This window comes from Dendroctonus ponderosae, unplaced genomic scaffold, assembly GCF_020466585.1.
Source record: "Dendroctonus ponderosae isolate FM_Combo_2020 unplaced genomic scaffold, Dpon_F_20191213v2 Dpon_F_20191213_2, whole genome shotgun sequence".
NCBI lineage: Eukaryota > Metazoa > Arthropoda > Insecta > Coleoptera > Curculionidae > Dendroctonus > Dendroctonus ponderosae.
Window position 1 is genome coordinate 11994580 of NW_026018165.1, and position 22832 is coordinate 12017411.

The window sequence follows — 22832 nt, forward strand, 5'->3', positions numbered from 1 at the left end:
CTTTAAAATGTTAAAATGACCAAGTGTAAAAATAGCTATATCTAAGGTTCGTGAAATTGTGCTTTGAATAAAAAAGATACGTAATAATGGTTCTGAATAGTCAGTTTTAAAACTTATTGCCGAGATCAAAACAATATGGAACTGAATAATATCTTTGAAAAGTGACCCATTGAGAGACATGCAAATGGTATTTCCTAACTTTTATAAGTGAATATATATTTCTTAAAGCTGGTGGGCTTAAAACAATAGAAAAAGCTTGTCCCCGAAATATTTGCAGCAACTCATTTTTTGGGAAGCCTTCAGAAATAATATTTTTTGTTCAGCTTATGGCAATAAATGCATTAAAATATGTTCCAAGAATTTTATTACAATCCCTTATTTAAACGGCTTTTTTACAGTTAAAATTCACGGTAACAGTTAATTTCGGTCTTGAAAAACTCATCGAAAATGTATACTTAAAATGTGTTTATGACGATTATACGTAGTCACTCAATATCGAGTCAGTCAATAAAATTGTGAGCAGGTAATGGTTTCGATACTTTCCGAATACTGATATGAGCAGTATTGCAAGACGATTTGGTTACTACTCATTTGAGTAAGTATCGATACTTTCAGAATACTCATATGAGTAGTATCGCAAGATGATTCGGTAACTACTCATTTGAGTAAGTATCGATACTTTCCCAGTATCGTATCGTCCCTAGGCCCGCCACTGCGTGCATGACGCCCTCGGCTTTGCCTCGGTCGTCAATTTCAAGCAGTGGCGGAACTTCGACGCATATTCGTCCGAATGCTGCTAGTAGCAAGTTGAAAAATGGATGGAAAACATCGTTGCGATTATTGACCGATAATCGATCGCACCTCTGCAGATCGTACAATTTGTAATATCGAGGGATTTGAACACAGCAGATGTCGCTGGAACGAAATGGTTAGATAATAATTCGAAATGCGCGAATCGATAATGCGAATTTGGGAACGGCGCGAGCGTTCCTTGTAAAGTCAGCGGCGACGCAGGCAATCAGACGTGTCAATCTCTTGGCGCACCGTTCCTAACTTAACTGTAAAGTATAAACGCAGCTCGACGGACCAGTCGTAAACATGATGTGGCAGATCGCGTAGCGGCCACTAATATTTTTAAGTTTTTTTCGTACAAATGCCGATACCGTCGGCATTAAACAACTATTATGTAATGTACACGTCGAAAAGTACACGCATTATAAGCCGTTTTCGTTCCGGACCGCAACCTAAGTACAAAATACACGAAAACCCAAATCCGTTTTGCCGAACTACAGTTTTTTCCTAATTAGAAACGACCAAATAATTATCGCATCGCTTTTTATCGGAAATTTACCAAAGGCTGTGTTACACATCGTATAGTTTTAAAACGGTAAGACCCTCCATGCAAGTAAACCAAAAACATACTGACAGACACAAAACATGATCGTCTGCATGAATGTTTTGACGTGATGTAAGACGCAAAAGCCACTTGTTTGTCAATTTCTACCTGTTTCAAATGGGAATTTTGGCGCCAACTACTCTCCTCAACTCTATCGATTCCTCTGGCAACAGCGTCGTTTTGTCGGTGTTTAATTGCCAAGCTACATTTGCTTCGTTGCCCGCTAATCGTTACTTAATTAATCGACCCAAAATACTTATTTACTACTGCTAAAAAGATAATGAGGCGCAATTCACTACCGTTCTTGAACATCAGGGTTTGACTGTCATTACTACGGGAATACAAACAAAATCATTAACCCCATCATTACTTCTAAACTTGACAAATACTTTATCGCACGATAAAACCAATGGATCTTTTCTTATCCCACTTTTGCTAAAATAGATAGTTCTAAACACGACACATTTCAAAATTAGCCTCAACTGTACAATGTGCTCTAAGAAAAGTGAAACATCTATGAAAAATCTGCTTTTTAATTCGCGAGTTCAGAAGTCCAAACGCCCCCTGGTGGCTAAAATTATAACTACAAGTTAAGTAGTAATTTGACAGTTGTTCTGCTGACATTGGTATCACATTGATGCATACATCTGATTTGTTCTGTTTTGTTCTAAACAACTTTTGCAAACTTTAAAAAAAATAGAAACAAATCGAAAAGTGTGTAAGTATTGTTTTATAAATATCATCAACTTCAATAAACAAGTGTGACAAGTCTCAAATGTCACTCAAAAATGAGTAATTTGACATTTCGCAGCGCCACCATCGGTAGTTGCACTCGCGAATGGAACACCTATACACTATTCAAACATTAAATTCCACAGGAAAAACAAGGGCAGGTTTTAATACTGCCCAATAACGAACAGGTGAACTCTTTTCAAAATATTATGGAAAAAATGTGAAGATATAGGACACAATTTAAAAAAAATGTAAAACAGCTTCCATTAATTTTTGTAAAATAAATTACATTATCTATTTAATCAATGTAATTGTTTATAAATTGTCGGAAGCAAACCTGTTTTTTTTTGTAAGTAAAGAACTCGACTCAATTTTTCCATTATTTAAATTTCATTTTTCCATTAGTTTTTACATCATCGGGCGAAAAATGTAAACTCTTTCTAAAAAACTTTGTACTTTGTAAAAAATCAACCATTTTCCAGATTGATTACAAGAATGATAGCAGTCGTATTGAAAAGTGATAGATTACGAAAAATCCAGTATGTCGGGATTATTGTCTCATAAAAGGTCAAACTGAGAACGATATTGGCATCTCAATGCAGTAATTTATTAATTAGTTAGTAAAACAGCTGTCAAAATGAGTTGAAAGAATTGAAATAATTCTCAACAATGTCGTAAGTAGTTTCAGAAAACATACAGAAATAGTTAAAAGTGGCATTCGAGTTGAGTAAAAATAATTTTGAGAAATTTGGAAATGAGACCTTTTGAACGCTTAATAAATTAGTCTGAGGTTCCAATGATTCGAATTACTAATATTAGTTCATTTTGTTAAGTTTGAAGTATTGGACGCAAACAACAGCCTACTTGTATTTCCAATCGCAATTATCTAGAAAACTGTTGATTTAAGAGGTGTGATGTTATTATATTGATTTTGAGAAAATGATTGCATTTTTCACCTGATGATATAAAATCCTATCATGTCCCAGGTCAAATAAGTGATAAATTTGAGTCTAAACTTAAAAAACACGTACGTGTTCGGAGATCCAAAATCAATTTATATTGAAATATTCTTAATCGTTTAGATTAACACAAATGCATCGTTCACATTTCATCAGCAACAGTTTACATTTTCTATTTTAGACTTTATTGAAACCTATCCGTTCTTTGTGGGACACCAAGTATAGTAGAAACTAATGAATAAAAAATTATTATTCGCATGATGTCTGAAATACGACAGGCCACCCTGTACAGATTAATAGATTCATTCCAATACGTTCTTCAATCAACTATTATTAAGAAATTGGCAAGGATGGTTGAAGTAGTAATAAAGAAAACATACAAGTAATGAGGCAAAGTGAATACAAACGAACCAAACCAGAAGTTTAAAAATATGGGCGATTTATTTCAAATTGTTTTAGTCATGTTTCCAAGATAGCTTTTCAGTTCAACTTCTTCACGTAAATTTGTTATAAAAAAACAAGAATCGCGTTTCGATTCAACTTAGTTCCAAGCAACATTTAGCTGATAAAAGTGGAACATAACATCAACTATGTAATAAGGTGTACTGTTCCCAATGGACAGATTGTCTGTTCTCTCAAGACATACATGTTTAAATATATAATTAGCTGTGAAACCGCGAAGTGATACAATTGAGGAGGTTTACATCTTCATTCAGGTAGGCAATTTGCATTGACTTTTAAATGTTTCATTTCTGGTTGCAAGGTGAGTTTGTGTTTGTGAGTGTGCAAATGTTATAAACAGCTAAAAAAGGAAATAAATGCATATTATATTTTCTAGTCTATCGCATATACAATGTGTCGTCGTTGACGCTTAACGAGAGCAAGAACATTTAAATAATAAAAGATAGCTCAGCTTCATAACAACTCCACAATTTGTTTGAAACGAAAATATAATAAGCTCTGGATGAATTGATAGAATGCATTATTAGATTTTGGTTTATTTGATTACTTAAAAATAAAAAAGCGACAACTTTTTACAAAATTTTTTCATTTCATACAAAAATTATTGTGTAAAGTTCAAATAGTTATGACCTCTCTATGTTCTTCATCTGTTGCAGTTGTTTTGTATTATGATTACAATGATTACAAGCTATTATTTAGAAGAAATTACGGTTGAATTTATGTATAAAAAAGAAAAATTGCCACGATTTCTACATCTGAACAAAAATTTTCTATTTACATTTCCAAGCGCAAAATTAATTATAAATAAAACCTAATATAAAAAAAATTATGATTTATTTCACTGAAAAAATTGAATAAAGAAATTCCAGTGGAACAATTTCAATTAAAACGGAAGAAGTCTTCTTGATATTTATGTTAAATTCCACTCTTCCTCAATTTTAGAAGCTTCAATTATTCCACAAAAGCAGTCCAAATACAAAAAAAATCATGTGCTGATTTCAACTTGTTGCGTAATACAAGAGCCTCAGGCATGAACTCTATTGATTTTAAAGCAACTGGTTTCAGGCGCTCTGTTACCTAGTCATTGCTCCAATTTCCCGAATTACCGGTATTTGTAAATTACGACTTATATTGAATTCGTCACTTGTCTCGGATTTATCAAGTTTAGTTTGTCGTTATGTTTTCAATGTTCACAAATTTATGATTATGAAACAAAATATAAGTGAGAGACGTTATATATTTTAATGTGATCTTGCAGACTGACGACGGTTCCGTAATTTTATTACCTTTTACTCAATCGAAACAATCGAAAACAGCTCGTGCTGTAAAGAAAGGCAAAGCAATTACCCCGAGTTTAATTTACAAATAAATTTTTATGTTTGGAGCAAAAATGTTACATGTCCGATATTGCTATAACAATTTCAACTCAATATGCCATTGCCATGTTTCCATTAAATCAGTTATTTTCAATGAAAGAGGCATCAAGCGAACAAAACCCAAAAAAATGTTGATACTTCTGTGGGTCAGGCAGCTCCATTTCGCTACATAAATTGCAAATACTAAATCACCTGTCTGGCTGTATTTCCTAATAGAAAGAAATGCATTTTTCAGGCAAGTGCATATAAAATTTAAAGACCAAAGATATATTAAAGCCTTTTAACCGAAACACTAAGTAGAAGATGAGCTTTCTGTGAAAAATGAAAATATAAATTGTTTAGTTTGTGAACGAAATATTAGTGCTACTTAAGGCTTTTCGCGAAACAAAACCGTAACAATGCTCGGAGAAATACGTTTTCGTACCACTTGAAAATGATTAGGATTCTGAAGTTTTTATTACGATTACTTACAAATTAATGATTTTTCAGACGCACCGTTTTCATGACAATAATTCATTTCATGTTATTGCCTTTTTTTAATTACTAGCATTTCAGTGTTAAAAACAAGAAAATGCTATCATATTTTTGATGTCGCAGCAATTAAACAGAATATTGGCATATTTTCTGAAATTCTAATTAATTTGACTTAAATTTCAATTATAACAAAGATTAAGGTTGCAGTTAAAACTGTCCTTGGCTTTCAGTGGGCTACGGCTTACTTTACCCCATTGGTTAAATTGTACTGCGAAGCAACTTTTCGATTAGAATCTTTCACATTCATTTTTATGTCTGTTAATATGGGTTGTATTTATTTTTTGACAGTTTTGCAGTTGTCGAGTAGCTCTGCAGCCTTTGCAAGGTTTTAAGAATGTTATGGTGGCATATAGAAATGTTAAATTTTGAGGCGATTTAAAAAGACACTCGTGATAAATAACCAGAATAAATCTTAAATTTATCCATTTATTGCGAAATGGTTAATCCTTTACAAAAATCGCTTAATTCATTAAATCATGGAAACACATTTTGCGTCTAGACAGTCTCTTAAACAGTTTACAAAAAACGAATGTAGACAGAATGCCATGCCCAGAAATTGCATTAACAATAACAAACTAAGAAAAATGAAGCAGAAATACGTTTTACGAGCGCCAGCAAACCCAAATATTTAAACAAAATCGGCAGAAAATGATTAGCTGGTTTGAAAAATGATAATGCTTTACTTTAAAAAAATTTCCATCCTATATTTCGCATTGAACTCCGTACAGAACACGGCTTTTATGCTAAGTAACCCACACATTTTTTTATTGTATGGATGGATATATGAACATTTGTTGGATACAAACAAATTTGTTTAGTGCAAACTCATTGTTTTACAATGGGTTACAACTGTAAATGTTGGAGATGAAGCCTAAAGTATTGAAAATAAAAAGGCAGAAAATGTACCTAAAAAATAGATCTTTAAAAGTGTAAAAAATAGAGTAAGTAGAGAAAAAATAAATTTCTCGATTGTGCGTTGAAAAAATAACGATTAACAGCGCCTGACCTGTGGAAACATGCGAAGGGAAGCTCTGATATCTTGCTAAAACGGAACAGGAGTTAACTTTTCGATTGCCTTGCAAGAAAATATTTGTTCTCTTTTCCCAGTCTTTTTTCTGGATACAAATTTCAGAAAGCTCCTTTTTATCATGCTTACAGGATTTTCTTTTATATAAAAAACCATATTAATTACATTTATACATAATAATATTGATGATATCACTTGATATGCAAACGTGTTACGGGATTTAAACGCTTGCTGGATTTAAACCCCTGAACTTTTCTCTATCGGTGCATATCATGAACTGAGCCAAATTGGTATTAATTGAAACAACGCAGATGTACATGGTGGATCAAACAAAAATAACTACTTTTGGACTTTATTTTTATTTTTTATATTAAATAGAGCATATCATAATGAAATAATTCAACCAAAAATACATGTTATTGTTCAATTAAAGGCCAGTGGAAAGTATTTTAATGAAGCAATATTGTTGAGCATCAAGCTCAACCAATTCAAGTACCAACAATGATCGTTTTTTTTAATGAAATTACTGATTGTTTTACCCATAGAGGTTTATAAAAAATGCAGGTTTTGGGTGTTTCAAGATTAAGCTTTTAGGATCTTTTCTAAAATACTTATTGCTACCTTGAATCTGAAGGTTCTGAGATGGCATGTTAACAACCTGTGTTTTATGGTAAATTTTTTGTTATTCCAATTCTAGTTCAAGTTTTATCGTACAGTCAGCTTTAAGTGCAATGGCCCGAAGTTGCATAATACGTAGAAATTGTGCAAATAGTAAAATAGAATAGTTAAAGTGAAGAAAAGTTTGCGACAAATTTCGCCCTTAAATTATTAATCGCAGATCTCATTACTTCAAGCAGTTAATTGAATTGAAATCGTCGTTGACGCTATCTTTAGTCGCAATTTTATGTCCTTTTTAATCTCCTCCGTAGTGTTACATTGTTTTCTTTTTATGATTATTCTGGTCTTAGTGAAGATCCAGGAATTTCAAGGTGACAAACCTAGCGGTTGATGGAAAGCTGATATTTTAATTCACAGTTTAACACTGTCTGATAACAAGCAATGTGTCATAGAGCAATATGATTTAAAATCGGATTCGCAGATATTGTCGGGAAGTATTTAGGGAATACAAAAAAAAAATAGTAGAGTTTTCAATAAGAACTGAAATATTTACAAAAAACATAATCATACATTTGGCAACAATGTGTTTCGTTCGCACGTGTAAATAATGTTAGTCTCAATATTATCAGCTAAATACTCGTTGATCTATGCCTAATTGAAAAAAGATAACAAACGATATTAAAAGGCGAATAGAATAGAGATTTATGCGAAGTCCAAAAAAATGTTTGATTGCTAAATAAATATACGAGACTTACAGAGTCCCCCAGTTTGGCTTTCACTGTGCTTTTTGTTTAAAAAATGCGTACGTTTAAGCCAATTTTGTGGTATTTTATTTGTAATGTTTGTAATGTTAGCAACAGAAATGTTGCAGTAATTTCTCACAATTTTCTCGGGCAAATAAAAGACAACAATCAATATACCTTTGATAATTAAGTAAGGAAATGTTTGCCTTGCTTCATTTTTAACTTTTTTGACATAATGTTTCCTCGCTACCAAATAAAATATGTGAAGGATATTAATATTATTCAACAATTGTCTGAATAGTCTACTTTCGATTTCATATACTATTTCAATCACTTTTAATTTATTCTTTGTCTAAATTTCTAGATTCTACAGTTGAATAAATCTTTCATCGTCAGCAACAATATTGTCTTATTAGCTCACAACCATGGCTCCAACTAAAGTTTTACCAAAAATATTTAGTCTTACTTCCACGCATATAAAGCTAAGAATACATTAAGCAGCATGCCTCATGTTGGGAGGCATTATAAGACATCAACAACTTTGTCTGTTGAATAAAAAATCTTTCCTGAGCTATTTAATAAACAACTTCGATAAGATCTATTTGCACCGATTTTACGAAGCGTGTGAAAACCAATATCGACTGTACGTGCACCACAATTTTCAATAAACATTTTTTGTCAATAAACATTGCATTTTTAAGCACTTCGAGAACAGACTGTACTATGTGCATAGACTGATTTGCTTAAACTAACCAGGAATAAAACCTAAATTTAAATTGAGGAAATGAACAGAAAAATTAATTTGCCATTTTGGTGGTGTTCCTTGCCAAAACTTGAAAAACGTATTGATTGCTTTATTAGACTAGGCCTGCATGTACTTCTAACAATTCGTGTTTGTGTTGTTGTACTATGAAACTTGTGTTCTTGTACTATGAACTATTATAGTGTAAAAAATACCACTATTTCAAATAGTGACGACAAACCTAAGACTAACTAAAACAGTTTTTAAGTTTTGTTGGAAAGCTGTGATTTAAGCCAAACTGTTTAAATTGATGTCACGATATGTTGGACGAAAGGTGTTCACAAAATGAAACTTGGTTGGATGAATGTGTTTAAAAAAAAAGGACTCGGTATGAATTTGTCGAATGAAAATGTCGCGGATTGCTTTCCCAAACTATGCTTTTCAAATGTTTCCTCTTTATACGGTCATAAAAAATTCAATAATTAAGTATCGGAGAGAAAATAAACCCTCTACTATTTCAAGTGTTTATAGGTATAATTATTGATATTCAATTAGTCGACTGTATTTTATTCGGATCTCGTGGGTTGAAGAAAACATAAGCATTCCTGAAACATTGCAAAAGCAAAACGTTTTTTTTTTCAATTGGGGTGCATACAAATTAATTTGCGAATAATTAAGTTCAAAGATTTTTCATCATTGATTTGGCTTAGCTTCGCTTTTAGCAGCTCTAATGCTCGACTTTCCTTAGTATTCCTATATATTCCTTAATGAAAATTCTTAGTTTTGTGAGGGTTAAGGATGTTCTATATTAAGCGCAACTTAATTAATAAGTTTCCAAACAATGTTTTGAAATCTCTGTCAATGTGAGTAGGTGATCGCCCTTTTCGTGTTTTTGTTGTTAAAATACCTACTGTTTGGCGTAGTTTTATGTCTGTTCAGTAACTTATTGTATTTTTTTAACTGAAATTGCCGTAAACTACTGACTATGAGTTGCTTCAGCTCAGTGCAACTTTTTCATTTGAATATTAGGTTTCCACCACTATATTTTATTTAATTCTGCCAACTTCAATGTAATAATTTATATAATAAACGAATTTGTAATTGCCGTTCTGGATATTGATGTATTATTGTTTTATTCAATTTAGATGTTTGTTTGGTTTATTTATATTTATTAGTGGTTTTAGCCTATGTTGAGTGCTTAAAACTGTTTTTACTGGGATACGTTTCTAAATTAGTTATTTAATCGAAAAATAGATTTTCAGTGCTCCTCAAATATTTAGAGCTGAACTCAATTCATTATTTTGGCAAGAAAACGTATTAAAACTATTAAGTTGCTCATAAACATTGAGCTATTTTAATGTAAATATATTTTAATAAATAAAATGACATTTTTAATATTAAAATTGCTTCTAATGTCTTACACGGGCAGAAGTTAGCGCGTCATAATAAGTGTTGCAGTATGACTACTGGTTTTAACCTTAACTTAGACCGAAATTACTTCAAGCTGTTCTCGATGTTCTCTAAATAACCACTGAACAAGAAGACAAGATTTATCAGAAAAACTTTAAAACTCCGAAAATGATTACGAGACAATTTTATCCTACTTTATATCAGAATATAAAGTATATAAAGGAATTCGAATGGCAAATTTAGGAAGAATTAACGATGACAAAAAGTTATCAGCCAACCAATTAATAACTACCTATTGAAAGCTAGAATAAAATCTGGATGTATATCAATAAATATTGAAAAAAGAACGGATGATTACACATAAGTAATAACGGGTAAAATGTATTTATATGTGAATCATTCCCATATTGTTTGTTATTTTTCTGAAAGCATTTTAGCAGCCCAATCATTTGCTGACCTTAAAAAAAGGATTGGAAAAACGTCATGTACATATGGTGTTGTTCTACTAACTTCTAGCTATCAATATTAAAAGTCATCCGATAAATAAACAATGAAAATGTGTCTGAAACCACACACACGGTTGGTCTGTAATCTGAAACATATTAGGGCGATGATAAAATGCGCAATGTATCCGCCCGAAAAATTGTTATAACATGAATTTCCAACCCGTTGTGAACTGTAACTGTAAAACATAAACAATAGATAACAATAATAAGGCCTCGTTACTCGTTACGCCAATTTATTGGTTCGAATAGCCTTGGAATCCGTCGAGCGCGTATATGCATGGCAAAATTTCAGCCAATATTTATTTAGTTTGTTGGTTGGAAATAAATAATGCTCTACTTAGATCAAAGAACTCAAAATATTGGTCGTTACCTATTTGGAAAATACACGGGAAAAAAATCAGAGATCAGTCTGATCCTGAACTGAGAAGTTAGTAAAGAAAAAAGGCCATTTTACGCCTGAGAATTCGCACAAAGTATAGGTAAAAAATACTAAAGTTGCGATCTATAAATAAAAACAGTTCGTTTACAGACGGTTTTCACGGAAGTTGAGCGTTGTTAATCTCGCGGTGACCCAGAGAAGGATAATTTATACAGTTGCGAATTTATATCAATGCATAAAATGATACGAAAATATAAGAAATAGAAAATGTCCCAAAATACCGACATTCAACAATCGTACTTATCTATAAAAATCAATTTACCCGAAGTAATTGAGTGTTCTAATCGCATACATTAATCGGTATAAGCAAATGGTTAATAATCAAGACGAAAATACGAGTATCAAGTTTAGATGAAGAATTATCAAGAATAAAAAATAGAGCAGCCGTATCTGAATTCATTAAGCCTTAATCGCATTAATTTATCACTAGAATAAAATTATTTTGTCGCGCAATAACCCCGGCGGATAATTGATCCCAGTAAATTTGGAAAAACATACGCAGAAATATAACAAATAAAACAATGTCGAAAATAATAATGGCGCAATAAACCGGCGGATCAAATATTCTAGTAAATTTCGAAAAAAATACGCAGAAACAGTACAAATAAATTATAAAAATTCGAGCCAAGTTTCTAAATTCATTGAATTGTTAATAGCTTTAATAAGTACCTGTATTTAAGCGGTATACCCATCGCGGATGAGGATAATCTGTTCTGTTGAAAAAATGGCAAAGAAAAACTAAAAATCGAGTTTTAGGCCTATGTGTCTATTGAATTTGTTAAGTGGTTTATCAGATAAATTAATGGGTTAATCGCGCAATATCGGAAAACTAAATCACATATCATATTTCAAGTATTTTTTTCAGTTTCAAGCCTATGTAACTCCCATTATTCAGTTTCAGTAAAAAAATCTCCTTTGAAAGTAGGTATTTCCATGATATTCAGCCAAAACTTATACCGTCAAATGCATGCATTTATTATCATTTTTTGTGATCAATATGGCACGGTCGTTGGGGCAAATCTTCAGAATGCACGTGTGTGATAGCGGCAAACAAAAAACTCTGTATGCCTAAAATCTGATCAAAGTAATCATGCTGGAGATCTACAGTTGTCACGATTTATCCTTGACTTGTTATTGCTTGATTCTTGGTTAATATTTATCCACTTTTTGTTGGTTTTCACGATTACAATTTTTCAAATCCTAACGTCGTCTAAATCCACTATAATCTTGCCTTTTCCAGCCCCGTAGCCGGTGATTAATGATCTATCAAATGGAATATCTAAACAGCTTTTCAGTTTTGAAAGCTTTATTCAGGGTCAGACTGTGAACTGTCTCAAAGTCTATTGTAGTATCCTGGAAGACTGCTTCCGTTTACCGTTCGTGAATGATTTTCCATACTAGTTGCAAGGGGTAGAAGAAGTGTTATACATTTTTCATAATATCAGTTTCTATAATATGAAAATTGAGGAAGCATCACTTGATTGTCATAACAGTAAAAAAAAGAAGATATAAGTTATTAATCATGTGTACAAAACTGCATTTGACATTATTGGCTGAAAAATTTCATCAAGAAATAATATCCAAATTGGCAAAATTGAAACTTACAACGAAACTTACGTACTTATAATTACTAGCCAATCTTTGCGTATTCAATAACATAAATTAACTCTAACAGTTGTTCCTGGTATTCTTAGGGGTAATCGTTAAATTGATGGTAAAATATTAAGTTTTACGCTCCACTGGGTTACTGAAATTCTAAATTAAAAATTCGAGATGTGCACTATCACAACTTCTACATTTTACCACTTTTACCAATAGCATTTAGATAATCCCATCGAATACCTTTACAACCGCTCCCAGGTATTAAATTTCGAAGGTGTGCATGTTCGACGGGACCTTACAATCTGCATTTTACTGTCGGATTTTTATCAAAACTCGGCAAAGAGCAAATATTTACCGAAATGACTTACTCATATCTCTCTTAACAGCTCTCTTAAATGTTGTTAACGTTTTATGACCCAAACACATTTTCGTCTAAAGAACGGTTTTTACCAGCTATTTTTAATGCGAAATCCTTGACATTATGACCTATACGTTTAAAAAGAGTATAATCGGGCCTACATACATAATTGACGAGCGAATTTGATTAAAACCGACATGCATCTCGATACATTTGTGTAAAACTGTGACGATGAAAAATTAGGAACCCAACAAATTTATTCCCATTTTAGCTTTGTAAATAACTCGGTGGTTCGGACGATTTTCTGTTTACTGCGAAACGAAATGGACAGCAGTGAATTAAGCGTAATTTCAATTAACGTTTGCAATGAAGTTTTCTATGCTTGTTTTTCATATCTATAAGATTGTGTTATCTACAGCGTCGTGAATTAAGTTAAACAATTGAGAGTTACATAATGAACGATGTTACTTACTAAATAATCTTATGCACATAAGAATAAATATAATAAAATTTGTATCTAGATTTTAAAACTAGATTCGGCTCATTTAATATTCAACAATAAGAATTGATGAAAAACTTACAGAAACTTAAATACTGCAACGAGGACAAATGAATGCAGTCACAAGCGTTTTATAGTTTTACCTCCAATCCAAAATGACTTATGAACCCAACAGCATTTTTTGTGCTCCCAACTCAACCGTGTTATTTTGATTGATTGGTTTCTTCAGAATCGCGTTCTTTCTAATAAATGAAGATTTTAAAATGTTTGTTCAATTTTTAACTCGGGTTCAATTTACTCAATATAATATAAATATATGTTACGACTATTCACGAAGATTTGTAAAAAGGTACATAAAAGTGTAGGCCAATGATATGTAACTAGCGTTAAATTGTCCGTTCAGGAGTTTGTTACTAAGTTATTTTAGTATGTTGTAGTTTTTGCGCTAGGTTGAACCATTTTCAACATAAATTAAATGCAAAAATATTTAAACGATACTGAAAACGGCAACCAACTTGTCGAGTAATTATAACAAATTAAAATGCAGTAGCGATTATTTACTGAATGAAAACATTGCATGGTCAAACAATAACATTTTGATGTTTTTGAAAAAAATGCCTTATTGCTCTGTACATCACGTACTTACAAAACACCTTGAATAAGCCGTAGTAAACAAAACCACGCACTTGAATAGCGAGAGGGAAGAACTAAAATTAACATAAATAAAAAGGTTCGTTTATTATTATGGGGTAGTACTAAACCCCTAAAATTAGCAAAGAAATTAAATGCAAAAAGGTTTCTTTTTGCCACTTGTCTCATCCCTCAAGCAATAGAAGTAATTGTTTGATTTAGTGTTATCTTGTCACGCACTACATACCTACTTTAAAGCTACTGAAACTACTTTTTGAGCTTTTTGTAAACTTTGAAAATAATTCAAACAACCAGCGCAGTTGCTGCAAGAATATGTACATACATTTAAACAGATCAGGATTAAAAGTTAGAGCAGATGCTTGAAGCACCATAAAACATTTGGTTTAACTTTTAATTGAACCTTGAAAATAGTCAATGAAGTGTAAAAACCATATTCCATAAGCTGCAGGCAAATAAGGAAATGCTTAAAATGCATTTTTTAAAATAATCAATTTTGACCTTGGGTAATAATAGTTAAACAAATGGAATATATATTTAGAACGAACAACTATGGCCTAGTGCCACATAATCATTGGACTTTTAACACTGTTACGGGTGAAATTCAATTTAGATGCCCATTAATGCGAAAAATGGTTCTAAAAATCTGATATTGCGAGTTAAATAACTTCCTTAACTTCCCTTAGCAGTTAATTTGCTTCACTTTTCGCGTAAGTAAATGCATCAGCTCTCACGATTGCTGCGAAAATTCTGTCAGATTTTTTAAAATACATTCAGAAATTGACATAAAATATTTGATAATTTTCAAATAGAACATTCAACATTAAATATCCAACTCAAGTTCTTCTTCCTCTAATAGTCTTGCTTGTACATTGTTATTAGTGTATAAGATCTTATGCTTGAGTAAAAATGTTGTTCAGTTCGAAGCAAAAGTTAATGAAAACGAGATTATGAGTTAAATATGTTACTTTTAACATTTTTCACTTTGTATTATAATACTATTTAAAAATAAAGCGGCTTTCTAAAATCTTAGTCCATTTCTTGGAATGTCCAAAGAATAAAAGAGTGCAACAAGGGAAATAATCGGGTTTACCAACCAAAGTTTGGCTGTTAGTAGTTTCAATACCAGTCTGAACAAATACAGTTTCAACCATCCAACATCTTTTCAACTAAAACAAATGGCTGTATTGGTAATTTTGCAAATCCTCGCAACGTTTACTTATCGTATAATATTCAGATGGATAATTTTAAATAAATAAAGATTTTCTAACACACTTCATTTGAGAATGTTGTTTCTTTAAACTGCGAAACATTACTTTTTCAATAGCCACATGATGCAGAAAAAATGATACTCAAATTTATCTTGTGCGACGAACTTAACTGCTGGTTAATGTTCAAAACACATAGCACGTGAATTTTACCACGTGATGTTTGCCTCCAATCATTAAACATGTAATTATATGTTTACATTGACTTATAATTAATGGGAAAATAATATTCAGGCGACAAAGCAACGCAACTGCTAAAATTTGTTAGTCCAAACTAACATTTAAAAGACTTGTCCAAGCAATGAGTTATATAGTTATGTGTAACACAAAGTGGTTTTATATGCCCATGTATATGGTTAAAGCCCCTACTGTGCTATCGAACTAAGGCATTTTTGGTGGAAGAAAAATTCGTAAAACCAGACTGCACAAGAATTAATACCATTCGTCATCATACCTGTTAGTTAAGTTGCAGGAGACTTGTAAATTACAAAAATACACCAATAATAAAAATACGCAACCTTGGATATGATCGATCTCATATACCTCATATTGTCTAATAATACCATATATTTAGGACGGATTGGGGACATTCGATCTAATATAAAACAGTAGGAAAACGAAGCCGTTTGAAACCCTGAGAACTGGAAAACATTCAGGAAAAACCGAAATAGACATTATGAAAAATTAAGATATATTCAATTAATCGATAAGCTGAATAAACAGACGAGCTTTTAGTGCAAAGCACGTTTTTGTTTAGGTTTGCCGTTCTTAAGTAATCGGGAAATAAAATTATTCCGAGTGGTTGAAACATGGCGATGAATATATTCAGCAGCTTCGCACGCTCTCAAGCAAATACCTAAATGGGCCTTAAAGTTCTAATCTACAGTTAGGAAGTGTCATTATGATATATTTTATTTAATCGAGGACATATTTTGAAATATTACTAAGGGGAACAATGGGAAATTACGTAAGGAAGTATCCCTTGAATATTTAAGGTCAACTTTCACCTTTGCTAATATTCCCAATTCAATCAGTTATCCGAAAAAAAATCGCTTTTTTATTGCGCATCGTGAACTTATGAACTTTTTTTTTAATGAATGAGTTAGCTATGATTAGTAATGTGTAAGATATTTAAAAAAAATAGTGTTTTCAGGAAGACAATAGTCGTTCATTTTGATTGCCCTTTGGAAAATTAAAATGGTTTGAATAATATTAAAAAATTTCGACTTTCGTTGCCATTGCTCGAAACTGGGGAAGTTTTCGGGCTTCTAGAAGAGTATCTGTTTGACGTCGCAAGCACGAGTGGGTTGCAACCTCAAAAGTGTTTCGCTCGAAAGCAAAAGCAAAAAATCACCGGTCTGAACTATAACCGACAAGTTGTCTCAATATTAATTATACCATAAATAAGTTTATCGAAAGAATTTAAACACCTAACTTTTGATTTCAGTTTCAGAAATGGATCCCGTTGTATCAGAATTCGAAGAGCTGATGGTGTGTGGGTACTGCAGACAGAAATTTAACGATTCCGAACTGAGCCCGAAGCTGCTTTCGTGCAAACACTACTTCTGTTTACAGTGCACACGCACAAGTCTCACCAAGGGCCACGAATTATATTGCGTTTACTGCTGGAAAAAAACCGAACTGGGGGATTTGGGCCCGGAGTCGTTGCCCACGTACACTCCGGTACTCTGTTTGGCGAAGAACTTTTCCCAGTTGAATATCGGCATAAAACCTCCCGATAAAACACCAATAACGCCTAAGGTAAGAACAACATGCTTTCAGAAATGTTTAAAAAACATTTACAAAATAAGAGTGTTTTTCAATAGTTTTGGTTTTAGTTTACATTGAACTTGAACGTTTTTTTAACTTGACAAACCGGTGCACAGGTATGATAAATAATTATTTAAGTTGCGAAAACAAGAAGCGCCCAGAAAAACCCCTGTAAACCATCGAAGGACATCAAATAAATCATTTTGTTTGGAAACGTCGTCAATTGAGTCCAAACATCAAGCTTCGATTATTTAGTAGCGATGGATCAAATTTAAATTTTTACCGGAAAGCGTAGTTTTTATTTCCATTTGTTGGATTCGAATTGATATTGGTTTCATGATATTTCTTATAGACGAATTACATTTTTCCATAAAATGCATCACGAAGTATCATTTGAACAAAAAGTTATTAAGCGTACTGAAATACAAATATATCTTCCGCATTTACAGCTTCTATTGAAAAGTTATTTTTATTCCAATTAACTAAAGACATATTAAATAAAATTTCTTATGGTTACGCGATAAGACCCATAATACCCAGGTGAATAATCTGAGATTAATATTTAAGATAAGTTTTAAAGAAACTTGCAAAAACACAAACAAATTTCTGTTGTGCAGCAAAAGTGTTTTGGAATAAAAAATATTCCGAATAGCTTGCATGTACAGTTAAATTGAATATCTAAGATATGGTGTTTTAATACACCACATTGTAATTTTTTGTTCACCAAAAAAATCAATCAATTTAGATTGGTTCGGAAAACTGCCACACGCATGCGATGCCTCTGGTTCTATGGTGTCATACCTGCGGTACCTCACTTTGCAGAGCATGCGCGGCGACCGCTGAGCACGCCACTCACAAAGTTAAATCTCAAACTGAAGCCAAAGAGCATCTAGTGGCGGAAATGCAAATCGACCTGGCATCGATGAACAAGGTAAAAGTCGTTTTGGTAGTCAGAGAACTACTCATTTTGCTTATCTTTATAGCATTTCAAGCAATTGCAATTTGTTTCTTGCTCTCTGCTTTATATTCAATATTATCCTGGTTGAAAAATATCCCGCCGACACTGTATGAAAACTCAGGGCTTTCTTTTCCCATTTAGATCTTTTGGTTTAGTTACATCTCTTCTTGGTATCATAATGCATATGCAATTATTTCTGTAGGTATGAGAAATAATAACACTAAATATAGTACTCTAAATACGTTGTAGGTGATTCCATCCTGCCTAGAGTTTGTGCTAAAAAATATTTCTTATCTTCTTTCTAGTTTTTTTTTGGAACAACAACTCAAATGATTTCAGATTTCAGTGTCATGTAATATTATTTTTGCACAAGTTTCCTCTCCTCAAAGTCGTGCATCAACTTACTACATACTGGGAACCATAAAGTATTTTAAATATTTTTTTTTTCGTAATTCTACGGCTTCTAAAGCTTAAAACATCATAATAAAAGCATATTCTTTATTAAAATAGAAGTGCCTAAACCCGTCCAGGTGTTATTTCAAATAATTGTTCTATAACCCATGTTGGCATGTACTGTTGAACGCATTGCTCTTTCAGTTACTCATCGTAAACCTGTTGCCAATCTTGAAATTTTAGTCATTGTTAAATTTCCCTTTTATTAGGATTCAATTTTATTGTTTCTATACCCGCTTTAATCATTATTACACATGAAAGTTATTTTCTAGGTCATAAAGTTTCTGGTAGTAAAGGCGTGACTTCGTCATGATATTCGTCCAAGAAAGAATCTTATTTGGAGCCCCAGAATACATTTTCCAAAATCTTCACAGTTTTGTTTAGTCTGTTGCCTCAAACGCGACTTCAGGTCAATGGAAACTTGTTCATTGAATTGTATTTAACCGTTATAGATGCTTTCCGAGATACAAAGACTGGCAAAGCAGCAGCGCGAATTCCTGCTGAAGATTCTTGAGGCGTGTGTAACGTTAAAAACTCACGTCGAAGCCGACCTAACGAATAACGCATCTCACTTCGAAATCGGTAAGCATTTGTGTTTCGTGGCATTCTCTCGTCAACACGGAAAGTTTAAATTCAGGTGAGACTCGTGATCTTTTGGCGAAACTCCGTTTGAACCTATCGATGGCAGAAACACTGTCCGACGTGCACAGTATCAACGCGAACGTCAACATGGAGAAGCACCGTCTTCAGTTGCGCTATCATGAAATGTACCTGCAATGTCAACTGGATGACCTCATTCGAAACTCATCGGTGATCTTCGACTTTCAGTTACTGAAGCAAGCGCTCAGCAGCATCCAAAACGGCGAAGCATTGTTCCCGGGGAATTCCCGACTTCTGACTCCTTCGCAACAAAACCCCATCCTTTTCTTAGCGAATTATTGTATGTCCCAACTATACTCTCGTCACGTGTTATCTAAACAACCGATTAACGGGGTCCTCGATTACCAAAACCATAATCAAAACCACCAAACCTTAAACACGGTACCTCCTTTGAACTACCTCGCCCATGCGCATAATCCTCCCCAGTTCGTCGCTACACCTAAAAACATCTATCAGGATAATAATTTGATGATGCAACCGATGATGCCCTCCCCACAGCTGCGCCAACCCTCCAACGTATGTCCGTTATATTTCTTTAATATTGAAGTAAACGGCACCCAAATGGGTAGAATCGTCATCGAAGTGAGAGCTGATGCTGCTCCAAAGATGGCAAAGAATTTCGCCGTGTTAACTACTGGGGAAATGGGAATGGGGTATAAAGGTTGTCAAATTTTCCAGTGTTGGGAAGGAGAAAGCGTTATTACCGGCGACTTTGAGCTCAATAACGGTAGGGGAGGTAGATCGATTTTCGAAGAATCATACTTCTTGCCCGATGACACTAAGCTTGTTGCGTCGCGCGGCACAGTGGGAATGCGAAGAACTCAAAAACGTCACGATAACTTGGGAATGGTAGGTTCCCAGTTCAGGATTATATTACAGGAAATGCGCGGATTTACCGGAATTTTCGGTCACGTTGTAGAAGGTATAGAATTAGTTGAAAAAATTAGCACCTATGGGGACACAGCAGGAAAACCGACTAAAAATATCGTTATATCGAAATGTGGCAAACTTCAGTAAGTGTTTAGAGTAGCTACGTAGTGTTAGATCTATAGGTGTGACAATAACAACACTGCATAATCAAACATTATGATTTAAAAAACTTATATTAACGCAAAGTCAGAGTAGATTGAATCAGGGGAGCTGTTTGCCAAATACATAATAATTCGTATGGAGAATCGTATATTTTAGTAATATTGCGCTCGATGGGGTACCGCTAAACTACTTAGACTTAAGAAAAAATATTTGGTGTATTTAATGATAGATGTTTTTATGTGTAGCTTCAAACATCGTCGCAAATGGTGTAATTCTAAGCTTAAACGAATTTCGAAATATATGTATATCTATATTTTCGTATTAAATAATAGATATCGAAAGAGCATATGGACGGATATATTTTATTGTTGTCGATCTTTAGCTTCTGAAATTAGGTTTATATAAATATATAATCTTTGTTACGTTAGTCTACAGAGAGAACGAGAGGGAAGGTGTTAAAGATATCAGAGTCTAAGAAAAGCGTGGATGCATTGATTCGGAAACGAATACATAGGAAAGTTTTATATTTTTGAACCCGTTTATTAGGAAACAAATATATTCTAGTAGCATTGGTTCTGTAGGATATATCAATTTTTTTATTACACAAACGCTTCCTTATTCTGTATTTATTATATTATTTGTATATGCGTTTGGCAACCGATTTGCATTGCTGAACCATTTATATGTTAACTTTCCTGGAGTTGATAAAGTTGGTTCGACTATCATATTCGTTTCACATCAGTATCACAAATATATACTTTGCACAAACAGGAACAACGTATGCATTGCACTAGAAAATTGATGTATTCAAATAATTACGAATACTACTACTTTAATACAGTTACATTCAATCGCAATTTGAATAAGTGCAAAATGAAAACTTAACTCAACGTGTATTATTTCGATTTGGCAAATTTGATATATTTGTGATACTTTATATTTACTATTTTTGCTAATGTATAACAGGGAAAGCTTTCAATGTGAATATTTGAGCGAATGAGAAATATTGTCCAAGGAAGGCCTAATAGTAGAAGTCGTAACAGATCGTAAAAGACTGTTTGGTGATATAGAAAACGTTCTCTCGAGACCAAGCAGTAGAACGTATAATATTTTGATTCGAAACATGCTAGTATTTTTGTAGCTTTGCAAAATACATCCTTTTTTTATCGCATTTTCGTTTTAAATGCTTTTGCACTAACTGTCAAATCATACTAACCGTACCAAAATCAGCCGAAACCAACGAATTTTATCTCCAAATCGAACGTGCATATCATACCCGAACGTCTCGCGGATTAGTTGTAAGCAAAAATGTAAAGGAGCATCGAGAAAAATGTGAGAATTATATTTTACCATTGCGTTTATGTGGATCAGTTAGACATGCAGATATAGATAGTATCACAAATTTGTTATCTAAGGTTCACGCATGGTCATATTGGACCGAATTTATATTTGCAACCTTAGAGTACAGAGCTTGAACTAAATATTTCAATATCTAGGAGGAATGGGATCGTTTTTTAACGATTCTCTTCAATACCGTAACAAAAAATTATTTTTTGAAAGTATTCAATTTCATTGAGTTATTGCTAGATATAACATTTCAAATCAGTGTTCAACTCGCCCTAGTTTGAATTATTTTGTTTATATAACTGATAGATAAGCATCTAACAAGGTAAAAAAAGAAATATGTATAATGTGTGAGATAACTGCAATTTATAAAGTTAAACCCATTATATAGTCATTCAATAGTCACCTTTTAGGCATGTGACCCACACCTTATAACCCTAAAGGTAAAATTGAAAAAAGTTATGATAAGGATTTAATGACAAATAATAAAAATCTACTGCAACTCCAAGACCATGCCGATAATCAACCAACAATTTTCAATTCATTTTGTTTAACAACTTTCTTTAAATAAACTAACAAACTTCGACGCTAAATTCAAAAGTTTAAAAACTCAAATAGGAAAAAGGTAATAAATATGTGGGTCTAATTCATCGTTCGAAAAATTGGCTGATTGAAATTGTTTTTAAAATAAAATTATCTAGTATTTAATACTTAATAAAGTAATATTGCTGTGCATCCAAACTGATTCAAGAAAGAAAATATAAAAACCAGACCACTTTTATAATAAAATAGTTAGCCGCGATAGTTATTATGTTTCCCTAATGCAAAACGTTTTGTAACTTATTTACATAAGAATACGCTATTGCACATTGTGTGTACATTCACAATGCAATTGCGCTTAGCAGGATTCGACTTGAAATGAAGTCTAAGTTGACTGACTTGGTGCTGAAAACCATGTTTACACTCTCAATTCAAAAGAAAAGTGTATCGTGATTAATCTCAGGATTTAAATTTGCAGTTGTTCTCCTTTAAAAATGTTTCACATTCCATAACTGACCTTCTAATGAAAGTCTTGGAAAGGGTTGATATCGTCTGAAATTTCGAGTTAGAATGGCACGCAAACCAACAAAAAACTTCGTTGACCAAAGACAACTTAAATCGTTAAGAAAAGTACAAAGGGCCTGTGACTGAAAGAAATGTAGAATCGAATTCTAGTTTTCGGTAACTGAGACATCAAAACGTACTAGCAAATATATATAAGTGTGCTCGCCTAAATAATAATTAAAAAATCGCAAA

At 32.9% G+C, this 22832-nt stretch overlaps 2 protein-coding genes across 3 annotated transcripts in view; one reads left to right on the top strand and one right to left on the bottom strand.

Moving 5' to 3' along the window:
* Positions 1-22832, bottom strand: part of LOC109544479 (nuclear protein localization protein 4 homolog) — a 32486-nt gene that overhangs the window by 3757 nt on the left and 5897 nt on the right. The gene's annotated exons all lie outside the window — the stretch shown is intronic.
* LOC109544478 (tripartite motif-containing protein 2) lies at positions 1047-21363 on the top strand. 2 transcript variants are annotated; one of them, XM_048664049.1, is made up of 5 exons: positions 1047-1387; positions 16767-17080; positions 17835-18020; positions 18953-19082; positions 19138-21363. In XM_048664049.1, the coding sequence occupies exons 2-5, from the start codon at positions 16775-16777 to the stop codon at positions 20175-20177; spliced, it is 1662 nt and encodes a 553-aa protein (XP_048520006.1). In that variant the 5' UTR covers positions 1047-1387; positions 16767-16774; the 3' UTR covers positions 20178-21363. The 2 variants fall into 2 exon arrangements, with proteins under 2 accessions (XP_048520006.1, XP_019770245.2); XM_019914686.2 differs by lacking the exon at positions 1047-1387 and adding an exon at positions 3564-3803.

Excerpts from the sequence above, each read along its gene's own strand:
- LOC109544478 (XM_048664049.1), top strand. The coding sequence starts at position 16,775 with ATGGATCCCGTTGTATCAGAATTCGAAGAGCTGATGGTGTGTGGGTAC. Across the intron at positions 17,081-17,834 it reads AAACACCAATAACGCCTAAG|ATTGGTTCGGAAAACTGCCA; the intron begins GTAAGAACAACA and ends CAATCAATTTAG. Across the intron at positions 19,083-19,137 it reads CGCATCTCACTTCGAAATCG|GTGAGACTCGTGATCTTTTG; the intron begins GTAAGCATTTGT and ends GTTTAAATTCAG.